Genomic DNA, 13,721 nt, shown 5'->3' on the forward strand with positions numbered 1-13,721 from the left:
CTCCGCCACCGAGAGGGCACCGGGGAGCAGAGGAGAAAGAAACGGGGGGGAACTAGAGCCGCGTTGACCGGATCTCGGTCTTAGCCGGAGGTGACGGGAGGCAGTGGCGGGGACGAGCCGCGCGTCAGGCTGGGCAGCAGGGGGGAGACGCACGGAGGAACCACCCCGTTGGGATTTCAGAGCTGCACGGGGAACATGGTGGATTTTTGAGAAGCTACACACGGCGACATTTGGAGAGTTGGATTTAAAAAGGAAAGAAAAGTAATTGAAGGGAAAGCAGAGCGAGGCTGCAGGAGCGCGCAGGAGCAGGATGAGCGTGTGGTCTGCAGGGAGAGCAGAGCGGCGTGTCTGAGGTAAAGGGCCTCGGAGAGATACCATCCAAAACACACGCACACACGCGCCTGACAAAAACCTGGGCTCCCTAATTTAATGTTGGTGATGTGCACTTTTAAGAGCTGCTTCCATTTTAAACAGCAGGTGGACTTAACTCGCACTGCAGCTGATTAACCACTATGGAGTTTTCAGATATTTGAAATGGAAATGATCAATAGTGTAATTTATATGAACTGTAGATGCAATACAATCCCATCTGGACATCTCGATATCGCAGAGCTGAATATACATGATCAATAACCAGCTGCACAACGAGCTGCATCCTTCAGCTTTCCTCGAAAACAATGTTAAAGTGCAAGTTCGTGCACATTTAATCTCCTTTTAAGTGGGAGCCTGTAATCAGGATATTGGATTAGTCCGTGTCCGCCATTGTAATGTAATATTAGTAATTATCCTGGGGCCACTTTGAAAAGAGAAGATTGCAGGTCGCCCTAAATTGTGTTTTCTTTTTTCACCATAAAATAAAAGAGTAAAGGACAGCCGCCTCTCTGTGTGTGTGTGTGTGTGTGTGTGTGTGTGTGTGTGTGTGTGTGTGTGTGTGTGTGTCCTGTAACGATAACCGTTTCTTCCTAAATATCAGATTAGACTGTATTATTGTTTATTAGACTTTATAAGTTAAAGAAAATCAGTTATTGGTCTATGTTGATAGACCAATAACTGAAGAAACAAAAATTTGATATTTAATATTTGTGTCATAGATTTGTTTAGACTTTGCCCAAACTAAATTCAAACTATAATTCAAATTTGTTTTATTTTACAGGCCGTGAACTATGAAATGAAATATGTTCAGTGACATTCACACACAGTCAGACAAACAGCTCGTTGTCATAGAACAAGTTCATATCAATTTTTTATGTGTGGAACAAGAGAAACCAAATCCAAACCTCCAAAGACAAATGCACATAATCATGACCTCTCTCTCTCTCTCTCTCTCTCTCTCTCTCTCTCTCTCTCTCTCTCTCTCTCTCTCTCTCTGTGTGTGTGTGTGTGTGTGTGTGTGTGTGTGTGTGTGTGTGTGTGTGTGTGTGTGTGTGTGTGTGTGTGTGTGTGTCAGTGGGACATGGCAAACGGCGGGGACCAGTTCGGCCTTGCAGATCGTCCGGACTCAGACTGCATGGATTCCCCGAAACAGACAAAACAGGAAAATCCCAGCTTCACCTCAAACGCACCAGCGTCACCGCAGACAGGGTCCAGTCCGCAGGTACACACCACTGAGCTGTATGAGAATATACATTTTATTTATTATTCTCTTCATCTAACTTCATGTACTAGTCTATATGGTTTTTGTCTAAATAATATGAATCCACATTTTTTTATTGACGTGCAGAACAGAGGACAAAATATTCAACTCACTGTTTATTATTTAATTTTGGATTTACCGAGGTTTCAAGTACCTTTATTTTAAGTGCACGAATTATCATAAAATTACTATATATACATTTTTTTATTTTAAATAAAATGTTTGTACAATTGAATTTAATATGCAAGGTTTCCTCTCCATATAACAGTGAGCACTATTTATATTTTATCGCTGCAGGGGATGGAGGGAATCAAAGTTTTCCTTCATGACAGGGAACTCTGGACCAAGTTCGATGAAGTAGGAACTGAAATGATCATCACCAAGGCTGGAAGGTAGAAGAAGAAGAAACTATTATTTATTTCCTAGCCTGCAAAAAGAGTATATATTTAATGTATCATATGTCTTTATTTTTTAATGAGGCCACACATTAAATTAAAACATTGTTGGGTGGAATTAATGAACAAAGTATGTTTTTTTGTGAAGTACATTGCCCAAACTTCATTCCTGGGACAGAATGTACAAAATGCATGTTGGAATGTCCTCAGGGGACGTTTTCTTTCTGAGGCCTGTGTGTGTGTATTAATTTTATAAACTAACCTCATGTCTAATCTCCTCGTGCTGTGAGGTCAGTGCTGATGTATAATTTAGAATTCCTGGATGTGTGTGCTCTCTGTAGGAGGATGTTCCCCAGCTACAAGGTGAAGGTCACAGGCCTCAACCCCAAAACCAAGTACATCCTCCTCATGGACATTGTCCCCGCGGATGACCACCGCTACAAGTTTGCCGACAACAAATGGTTGGTACATGGCAAATATTCAAATATTTATACAAGTAATTGACTAAACATTAAAAGTAACGTTTTGGGGGACTATAACAAAAAAACTGTAGACAATAATGTAATGATGAAGATGATGTGGAGCAGTTGGCCTGTAAAGGTCAGCCTCCTTACTGACTTATTATTATATATTTCATCACCAAAAGATAAATTAAAACGATTGATTTGCTCATGTGAAAAAAAATAAAAGCATTTATCATTTTTCTCATATAAGGCTTTTATAAGTCCCCTCTCGTGTTTTGATATTTGGACCTCGTCAGAAATATCAGTTCATCAGTGGTAAACCGTGTCCACTCCATCTCCACACACACACACACACACACACACACACACACACACACACACACACACACACACACACACACACACACACACACACACACACATACACACACACACACACACACACGCTGTGGTCTCTCCTTGCACTGGCTTGGCCTAGTTCCTCGTGTTTCCCCCTGTGTCTGTCTGTCGGTTGAATCAGAGTGTGAAGGTTCACCGGGCGGACAGACGACACAGACCGGATTAAAGTCTCCCGTTCCTCTCTCTAAGTGTGTGTGTGTGTGTTGCGCTGAGGGGGTAAATCCGATCAGACTACAGGGAGAGCCGTCAATGCTCTTGTTCCTCAAAGCATCAGACACTGGTTATTACAATGTAACATGGCCGGAAACTGGAGGTTTTTTGGGGGGATAAACTCGCCGTGACACAACAAGTCCCAGCTCAGTGCGTAATGGAGGCGCTCGGTGTTTATGGAGATAAGTCGGTGCGAGTCTGGAGGCATTTTCCACAGATAAAGTTGTGTGTGTGTTTATGTGGGTGAGGGGAGATTAATCTGCTCAAATATAACAGACTGTACATTTGCTGCAAGATGTCACACAGGGAATTTTATTTTTGTCCTTTGTCTTTCTTTCTTTCTTTTAAATCCCAGGTCACGTTATTTGACCTTTCAGTCTGTTATAGTTAAAATACTAGCCAGACTTCATGTAGCTGTAAATAACATTATGTAATTTAATAATTCAAATAAAAATAATACAAGGCTATATAATAACTATTTCTTCAAGGCCTTTATTTTTTCATTCAGAGGTGAATTATTATTTAGTTCTGACTTTACGTCTCCTCGTCAGCTTCTGTTTAAAAGAGAAAGTAGATAATTAACTTTAAGATGCGTTGGTTCTAATCAGTGCTCCTTGTTTGGTGATTTATATCAGCAGCTTTAGGTTCACGGTTTTTGGCGCCTGACACAACATCTCTCCGGAAGAGAAATAGCAGAGGCCACAGCGACTTTGGAATAGATCGAGTTCATTTGAGTCCACTGAGCCAATGTCCAGATGTGATTATCTGCGTAAACTTCAGCATAACACGTTGCATTTAGTGTCTGTCTAATTAAAGCAGCAGATAGAGGCTCTGCAGCCGGCGGCACAGGCCTCCTGTCTGCGCCACATGGCGCCGGGCAGAGCAGAGCGCAGCCGCTCAGACAAACCACTGTGACCCACTGAGGGTCAGTCTCTGACTATTCGTGTGATCTAACGCTGTCTTTTTCTTGGCTGTGTGTAGGTCGATATCGGGCAAGGCAGAGCCCGCGATGCCGGGGAGGCTCTACGTCCACCCGGACTCTCCCGCCACCGGGGCGCACTGGAGCCGCCAGCTCGTCTCCTTCCAGAAGCTCAAACTCACCAACAACCACCTGGACCCGTTTGGACACGTGAGTCACTCTTATAGTATTTTTTTTATTTTGCTTGTGGTGGATTTTTGTGTCTGCGCAGTTAAAACAGCAGAATTTGTTTCCTTATCTGCCTTTTTATTTGAGAGCTAATATTGTTGCAGGCCCTTAATTTTAGACTTTCAAATAATAAGGTACTTTAAAAATACAACAGGAGGACACAAGTCACAGATCCCGAAAACCGGTCACACCAAACACCCACAGTGTGCCTTTTAAATAAATAACTCTGAGTGGTGTTTTTGATTTAGAAGAATGATTACACAAACTCACAGGTACAGCCTTAAGAGGAGCTGGTTCAGGGGTGCGCTGCAGCTGGCGGCACATACAACACAGCACCAATCAGCAGGAGGGACACTCTTCTGATTCAGTGCCAGTCTCCCAACACAGCACGACACAGTCACAGTGTGGAGGAGGCCGCGTGCTGCAGCCTGCACAACGTGATCCACAGCGCGCCAGCAGCCAAACACTGTGCGCACGCGTGTTTCTCAGGATGCGCGCTCAGAAACCGACAGAAACGCGCTCTTCTCGGGCCTGGGAAATTAGAGGTTGTGGTTTCAGAGACTTTAAAGTCCATTAGCTGATGCATGTCAGCGGCGGACACGTCACCGCGATTAAACTGAGCCCCCCAAAACAAGAGCGCTCCAATTAAAAGGCACTTGTGGAGTTGGTTAGTTGTCGTGGGAAATAGTTTAGAGTTGTTATATTTGTTGCACCACTGATATGTCAGAGCTATAGATTTAACAATGATAAAACCTGTTGAATAAAGACACTGCTGCAGTGGTACGTGATCACCAACCTGTCAAGATGTATTTCACAATGTTGCTGAAAATCTGAGAAACGAGTCAGGTTAATGATCAGTGAACATAACATCCAGTTGTCATAAATTTAAATGTGGGCCTATTTAAAACCAGAATCCACATCGACAGTGTTTCGATGTTCTTTGGTTTGGGTTGAAAGAAAAACCCTCACAGGTGCCATATTTGACAAATAGATTAAAATAATCAATATATATAATCATCTTATTTTAAGGTTAATGTAAGAATATTTTGTGGCATTCACATGAAAATAAGACCATCATTAGTATTTTTTTGTAACCAAAACAACGACAAAAAAATCTATAATTATTCCTATGTTCGTACAGGACTCATGCCCACATTGTTTTTAAATCTTGGCAACAGTCTTGGAGAAAGGTGTCATATACATACAAAAAACAATCAATTATGAATTCCTGTTTCATCTTGACTCGATCATATTGATCCTGCTCATATGTAAAGTATGAATCTCTGTCTTAAAGTGTCATGTCAGCGCATAGGAATCTGGACTCTAGGTGGGCTTATACCTTCCACATGTTCTCGATAGGCCAGATCCCATGCAGCATCTGCTCACACACCAGCCGATGCTGACAGTTCTGTCAGCCTCACCTTCTCAATCTCTCCCCCGTGCAGATAATACTCAACTCCATGCACAAGTACCAGCCACGTCTCCACATCGTCAAGGCGGACGAGAACAATGGCTTCGGCTCAAAGAACACAGCTTTCTGCACCCACGTCTTCTCTGAGACCGCCTTCATCGCCGTGACGTCCTACCAGAACCACAAGGTGGGCTTTGTGCACGGAAAACCACTCAGACAGTTTCCAGAGTCATGAACTATCACATGTTTTAGAAGGGCGGCAGATAAACCTTTTGTTATGGATAAAACAACAGTGAAATATTGGAGGCTTTAAAGAACATAGGTAAGGTCAACTTGTTTAACCCACTACAAATATAATAACAATACTATGATGATGTTTAGACATTGGTGTTGGAGTATGAAGTGTATTGATATAATTATGGGAACGAATCTCAAATCAGATCTGTTTTACTGTCAAATTTAGATTAGTGCATTAAGTTTTACCTTTGGTCACTGGGCACATTCAAACAGTCTCACAAACAGGTACACACACACACAAACACACATATTTAGACATGTTTACAAATACTTGTAAGGACACATAAACAATGAAGAAGCAAATTGAATTTCTGGATACAAAATACAGACAGTAACACAAACATACAAAGTGCGTGTGTGTGTGTGTGTGTGTGTGTGTGTGTGTGTGTGTGTGTGTGTGTGTGTGTGTGTGTGTGTGTGTGTGTGTGGGCTTGGGTGTGTGTGTGTGTGTGTGTGTGTGTGTGTGAGAGTGAGCACATGTGAGTGACAGCCTGTAATCACCCGTTTCTTCCCCTTGATCTTGGCTGATCCAGTTTTCTCTCTGTGTGTTAGAAAGACAAATTGCTGAAGTCTCTGTTTAAGTTTTCACCTAATTCTATCACATATCACCACAATCAAAAACTAACCTAAATAAATACATTGAAACTAGATATTTTTTCAAATGTTAATATGGTATTTAAAAAAATGTATATACTATAATATATAATGAAATATTTGTATTATAGCTCATAAATAAAAAACAAATGGATATAACGTTAATTATTATTAGCAGTAATATATTTTTGAAGTCACAGTTGAAGCTTTTTTGAATTTAGCAAAGTCTTAATTTAGGTGTATAGAATTTGTGTAAAAAAAATTAAAAATAAGCCAAACTCTTTTTGTCGAATTAAAAATGTCAATACTAATTGTTATCTTCTCGCCCATGGAAGAGCTGTTGAGCCAGTAGTGTAAGCTGAGGTCAGTATCACTAATAACTGCACTTCAAAGTTTGTTTGGACCTGAGCTCGTGTCAGATTTCCAGTCCACTTGCCGCCTGTGTGATGGACACGGTCTTTAGCCACATGAACTCCCTCACAACTCGAAGGTTTCCCTCCATGACATCAGTGAGAAAAGTTTGAGGACTTAACATCAAAGCTCTCGGCTCTGGACCTCTAAAAGCTTTGGCTCGAAACCCTCAAACCTGGCGACTGTTTGGGTAAACAGTTTATTCTGTGTCAGCTGGCGAGAACACTGTCCACTTCGTTAGAAACGTCAGCGGCTGAGGAATGTCGGCCGTGCAGAACTTCACTGGGGCCGCTTTTAACATCTGCAGGGCCTCTGACTAATAGCAAACTATTGACTTTAGGTCAATGAAGAGAACAGTTAAAAATTGAACATGCTGGTGTGTGTGTGTGTGTGTGTGTGTGTGTGTGTGTGTGTGTGTGTGTGTGTGTGTGTGTGTGTGTGTGTGTGTGTGTGTGTGTGTGTGTGTGTGTGTGTGTGTGTGTGTGTGTGTGTGTGTGTGTGAGAGCATCCCGTGTCGCACCTCCACTGTCTGAGCTTTTCTGTGGTTCATCCTCAGATCACACAGCTGAAGATAGAGAACAATCCTTTTGCAAAGGGCTTCAGAGGCAGCGACGACAATGAGCTGCACCGCATGGCCAAGCTACAGGGGTGAGTACAGATTACGCATTGGGAGACAAAATCTGGTCCTCTCTCTTTTCCTCCCTCACCCCGGGGGCGAGGGTTGTTATGATGGCGTACATATGCTCCAAGACGTGCGTGCGTGCGTGTGTGTCTGTGTGAGCGAAGCCAAGTGGTATAAAGAGATGTGAGCCACTGTCACCTGAAGGTTGATCTCAGCCTGAAACCTCATCTGAAACGTGCAGGGCAGACGTGACACTCGTGCACCGAGCACCAGCTCCTGCGCTGCATTGACACACTGATGATATCACGTTGCTGCTCTTCCATTAAACGGTCACTGCTGATTAGCTGATGCCCTTACATGGCGTGCGTTTGCGTGCTGAACTAATTTCCATTCAAGCACTGTTGTGGCAGGCAGTTTAGTTGATTTTAACGAGCCAATGAGAGAGGCCGTTACTGAGGGGAGGGAGAGGAAAGAGACCGGAGGAAGAGGAGGAGGAGGAGGAGGAGGAGGAGGAGGGAGGGAGGGTGGTATTTAATACAGCAGGCAACTGTGTTATTGTGCCGCTGTGGCTGGTGGAGAGGAGAGGAAGAGGAGAGGAGAAGAGTCTATCTGAAGTGACACGGATGGATGTTTATTTTTAGAGAAGCAAATTATCTCACAGCAGCACTGGCTCTGTGTGTGTGCGTGCGCGTGTTTGTGTGTGTGCGTGTGTGAGAGAGAGTGTGTCACTATCTCAGCGAGAGTCAGGGAGATGTGGCCCGCTGTCCCCTACATACCACAGAGTTCACAGAGAGGGCAGTGTGCACAGAGAGAGATGGGATTTGAAAGGATGGAGAGCGGCAGAGTAAACTGAAAAGAAAAGGAAAAGGGGAAAAAAAGATCACAAACAACTCAACATGGCAGCACTGAGTCTAACAAGGCACCGAGTTCTGAGCATGCAGCCTACCTGAGGCCATAACAACATCCGATGCAAATTGTTGCTCCTGCTGATATTCTCGATCTCTCTCTTTCTGTTCCAGCAAGGACTACCCAGTGGTCCCTCGCAGCTCCATCCGCCAGAGGGCCTGCCCCACAGGCAGTCCGTTTTGCGGGGAGGGCCGGGGTCTGAGGGTCTCTCCCGAGGCCGTCGGATCCCCCTTCGGCTGCGAGAATGGTTTGAGCAGCAGCAGTCCCCGGGAGCTGCTTGGTCCTCCCCCCGCACACTACACCCTGCCTCACTCTCACCTGCAGCACGGCCAACAGCCACAGGTCTACCACTGCACCAAGAGGAAAGGTAGGAGGACGCTGCGTGTGTTTGCTCTCAGCTCACCAAGTACTGCCCAAGTCTTATTTTGATTCCCCTGTTAAAAGTGTTTTTTTTTTGTAGGCTTTCCCTAAGGGCAGAGGATGTCACACCTTGTTAAAGCCCTATGAGACAAATTGTGATTTGTGAATATGGGCTATACAAATAAAATTTGATGGATTGATTGAATTTGATTGATTATGCTGTAAAAAATATGAGGGAATACCATCAGTTAACAAACTAATGCAGCACTGACCTACTTCGAATTGTTGTAATACTTTTTTTTAATAATGGGAACGACGAATGATCATTTCACTCACATGTGGTTTTGTGTCAAAATATTCATAGTGAACAGAAAAAAAATGCTTTGGGTAAAAGTCATAGTAATTAAAGTCCCAGTCAAACAATCATTAAATGTGTATATACATACACATGTATATAAACAAATGTTAATATAAATAAATCACAACTTTTTTAATTGTTAGATTTTTCCACAGTCCTGCCCACACACACCCTGCACATCCATCACTGAGGCATCAATTCAGCACGGTACAGGTGGTTTGACTGTATTTCTTAGTTTTTTCCTCAGAGGACAGCAAATCAAGAATTAACTTTAAAAAGTGCTTATTGCATATTTGTGTCTCTAGTAGGCTACTGTAAGTCAATAAGCTGCTCATTTACACTAAAAAAAGTCTTTGATTAATGATGGTAAAACCAGGTCTGGACGTTGCCTTGAATCCCTCCCACTCTTTACTATGTCGTCTCCAGTTACACTTTTATAACCTCACACAACAGTTAATCCATTTAAGGATGCTCAGGATTAACAATGCAGCGTAAGACAATGTGCTTCAGCAGCTGCCAGCAGAAGGCTGTGTTTTGACACTTTCAGCGGGTCGACTAAACTCAGTTGGCAGAACGCAGAGGTGCTGTTTCTGTACTTGGCAAATTTTGCAAATTATATTCATTTGGTCAAATGGATTGTCTCTTTGGACAAACTCTTTGATTCGTAGCGTGAAACTCTTCCTCCTGCGCGATGATCTGGGACTCGAACACCTCCGACTCATGTGAGACTTGACAGAAAGACTTAACAAAAACTACAGTGGGGATGACTGATATCTAAACATAAAATTATTAGTCACAAATTACTGTTCACATTTCTAAATAATAGGCACAAAGAACAGGCACAGAGCACTTGCCTGATAATGATATAAAAATAAATTGGATTTCACAGATGCAAAGATGATAGAAACAATGCCTTCAATTCCATTCCTTCCAAGTTGCCACACACTTATTCAATCAGGGCAATTGTATTGTAAACTTCAATGCTGGTGCTTATGTGTGAATTTTACTATCCCCTCATTGGCTCGTGGCTACACCCCCCCTCTGCCCCAGAGCTGCAGCCCAGAAACATCCTAAAAGAAGAAAATGAGAAAATTCAGGCAGAGGATGCAGGGTGTCTGCCGATAAATACGTCACCACACACCTTGTGTGGGTCAGTGAGAGAGATTACTTTGTGTGAGTCCAAATGTTGTTGTTTTGGAAAATTCTGCATAGTGTTTACAAGTTTCTGCTTGCAGATTGAAAAACAACAATTGTAGTTGTCTACTTTGACTACAAATATACACAGAATACAGTTTATACTATCTAAACTTCACACAAGTTTAGAACAGGTTTAAACATGTTGATGTCTGTCAGCCAACCACCACGGTAATGATGATCATGTAATTAAGAAAAATAAATTGACTTTTTTATTAAATTGAACATAAGTCTCTTTTTATAGCCTTCTGATGGAGATCAACAACTGCTTACAGATTTTTATTTTTATTTGGTACAATTGCTTTTTTCTCCTCTTTGCAAACCTCCTTTTGTATTTCTGGGCTGGAAGACATCAACTTAAACCCCAGCTTTACAGTCTCTTGTGCTGTTTCTAGCTTTCAGCTTGTGTTTGTAGACTTTGAAATTTGCATCAGATTTATTCATGTGCGTTTATTTACAGATTCATTCAGATCTAATAATCCACAACTAAAAGATAATCAGAAACAATAAGTGCAACCATCTCTCCACACTCTCATTTTAGATCATGGATTTCAGAGGGAAAAAATTAAGTATAATAACAAGAAGCATTTTCTAAAGCTGCAGTTGATCTCAAGGAGAAAAACATGATTTGCATTAGCTGGTACTTATAGAGATGAACTGTGTGGTTTTTATTTTTTATTTGACTTAATCTTATAAGAAGCAGCCAAAATGAACCTTACTTCTCATATACATTCTGTCTCAGCTATTGAACTGTCTAATGTGGGAACTTTCAGATGGAAAAGCAACATAATATTTTCTGTGTGTGTGTCTGTAGCGGAGGAGAACTGCCCTTCAGGAAACCGTCAGCACCAGTACAAGAAACCCTTCACTGGCAGCTCACCAAGTGAGGACGAGTCCTACTATCACCCTTCATCCTTCCCTGCTCCTCCAACCAGTCTACCCAACAACACTGCCCTGGGTCTCACTGAGTCCCCCTACAGCTCAGACATGGGACAGCGTCAGGCGTGCATGTTTGCCAGCTCAGAGCCCAGACTGGATGAACTCAACTGTGCATCCTGGTCATACGCCTGTCCCCTCCCCTCTGCCATGACCCCCATGGAACCCTACCCACCTTACACCCCTCACCCTCCCTACAGCTCCAGCCCTCAGGGCTCTCGACTCAGTGCCATAGCCCACCAGAGCTCTCCGCTGCTGGGAGAGCACATCGCCCACGACCCCTATCAGAGCCAGAGCTCCGGACCTCAATCTCAGAGCTCCCAAAACATTCACAGCCGGCAGATCAGCCCTCCTCTCAGAGAGTTCCCTCGCTACACGCCCAACCTTTCTCCTCCTCTGTACCACACGCTGGAGACGCACACACACATCAGGTGTGGAGTACCGGAATGGAGTGCAGCCTCCTAACCGAGCCAGAGGACACACCTGAATGACTGTCCAGATGACACAGCGTCTTGAACTCAGTGACCCTTCTTTCTGCTCTTCTGGAACATGCTGCAACATATACATACCTTTGTAACATAATTGTGAAAAGTTTGATCTTGTGCTGTGTGACAAAGTTCTCATCTATTAGCCATGTCTCCCCCTGTGCTGGATGGAGCAGTGGATTGTCTGGACTTGGCCGTCCATGAAGCTTCAGATGTAAAAAAAAAAATTATAACCGCAGGACGATCAAAGTTGTAGTTTATCATCTTTTCATAACTCAATGACCGGTGTCGTCCAAATGTTTGCACTGTGAGCCCTGTTCCGGACAGACCCTGAACACTTCCCCTCTCAATGACTCCCACTCTTTGCATTGTCAATGATGTAAATTGTGACCCAGTGTCAGACAGGCAGTAACATTTACAGACCAAAATAATCTCAGCTCTCAGAGCGGAGCCTGAGGGAGACATTTTTTTCTCTCTTTAATGGAGCAAAACATGGCTCCATGCTCAGTCTCAGTGAAGGAGAAAAGGCATGAGTTGTGTGCGTGCGTGCGTGCGTGTGTGTTCATGTGTGTGTCTTTGTATGTAAAGCCTGTGTCAGCTCGGCTCAAGGATACTATGAGTTAATTTCCAATGAGACAGGCAGTAGTAGCTGCGGGCGCTGCACTGCAGAGATAAACAGTTTGTTTAGACCACGCTACAGGCTGAAGGACCTGTAAACACTGTTTCCACTGCATTCTGGGTAAATGCACATCTCAGCCTCACGCAGCTGTCACCGCTGTCCTCTCAGTCACCCCCAGCCGACCAATCATCCCTCTCCGCTCACCAGCAGCCAGCCAATGAGTGCGCGCCTCTGTTTTCATCCCCAGCTGACTAGTCAGAGCTGGAGTGCAGCGGGTTTCATGTCTGCGTGTGATTGCCCATTTTTGTTTGTTTCTGAATTTTTAATGAGTAATGTTGATCCTTGAAACACAAGGACACACAGTGCTGATCATGTTGATGCTCCAACTCTTAATTAGTTTCTTTATTTTGAATCTAAAGCATCCCTCCCATACCCATACAGCATTAAACTTCGACTAGATTGGGTCAAGTGCATTTCCCTGCAGATCTGGGTAAGACCCTCATCCTTATGGTTCACTGTGAAAAAAACATTTGTGGCTCCCGTTGTGCAAAATATGGTTAATTTTTGTGTATTGAAGCAGTGTTTTTATATTTTCCACCCAGGTGTTTTACATGCAGTAACATGTGAGGAGGTACTCCATCCGTGTGCAGAGAGCAGATCCTCGTCATTCCCTGATATGTGTTTGATTTGTGTGTGTGTGTGAGTGTGTATGTGACAGTGAGATGTAAAAGATGAAAATGTTTGTGTTTTATAGCATTTTTCCTGCTCATAGTATTTATTACTCTAGATTTTGAAAAAAAAAGATTGCTTTGTTGTTTGTTACCTTGTAAAACAAGGTATTGTTCAGAGATATTTGTTTCTCTTCTGAAGGCTCCCTTCATGGTTTCACCCTCAATCTCCAAATGGTGATAAGTAATTGTGATACATTTTTTCTGTTCTATGGAAAATAAAGACAGATTTATATACAGAAATTGAATACATTTTAGAGAATGTTGCGTAAGTCAAAGGTTCGCGGTCGTCTTCTTTGTCATCAGACCACAAACGCAGCAGAGACGAACTGTTAACATTCCTGGCCGGTTATTTAAAGCAAGTTCAGCCTCGTGGGAGTGGAAACTCTTTTAAGTGCAGTGCAGTTTATCAGTTTCAACGCATGTATGAATATGAAGGACCTGATAACGGCACCAGAAGACAAGAATGTCCACACACCACTTGCTGGTGCCATAAACATATATATTTCACCTCGTGGGTCCTTCTTCAGACCTGAGCCCGAAACGTCACTT

General features: G+C 43.1%; 1 protein-coding gene across 1 annotated transcript; it reads left to right on the plus strand.

Annotated features, from left to right (window-relative positions):
• LOC117767248 (T-box transcription factor TBX5-like) lies at positions 1-13,410 on the plus strand. The gene is made up of 9 exons (XM_034594712.1): positions 1-353; positions 1,448-1,594; positions 1,931-2,025; positions 2,370-2,489; positions 4,083-4,230; positions 5,694-5,846; positions 7,518-7,609; positions 8,603-8,856; positions 11,216-13,410. The coding sequence occupies exons 2-9, from the start codon at positions 1,454-1,456 to the stop codon at positions 11,800-11,802; spliced, it is 1,590 nt and encodes a 529-aa protein (XP_034450603.1). The 5' UTR covers positions 1-353; positions 1,448-1,453; the 3' UTR covers positions 11,803-13,410.
• Positions 13,411-13,721: the final 311 nt, after the last annotated feature.

This window comes from Hippoglossus hippoglossus, chromosome 9 (assembly GCF_009819705.1).
Source record: "Hippoglossus hippoglossus isolate fHipHip1 chromosome 9, fHipHip1.pri, whole genome shotgun sequence".
In the NCBI taxonomy this organism is placed as follows: Eukaryota; Metazoa; Chordata; class Actinopteri; order Pleuronectiformes; family Pleuronectidae; genus Hippoglossus; species Hippoglossus hippoglossus.

Coding starts and splice junctions, on each gene's coding strand:
- LOC117767248 (XM_034594712.1), top strand. CDS start 1,454: ATGGCAAACGGCGGGGACCAGTTCGGCCTTGCAGATCGTCCGGACTCA. Junction 2,026..2,369: donor ATCATCACCAAGGCTGGAAG/GTAGAAGAAGAA, acceptor TGCTCTCTGTAG/GAGGATGTTCCCCAGCTACA. Junction 7,610..8,602: donor CGCATGGCCAAGCTACAGGG/GTGAGTACAGAT, acceptor TTTCTGTTCCAG/CAAGGACTACCCAGTGGTCC.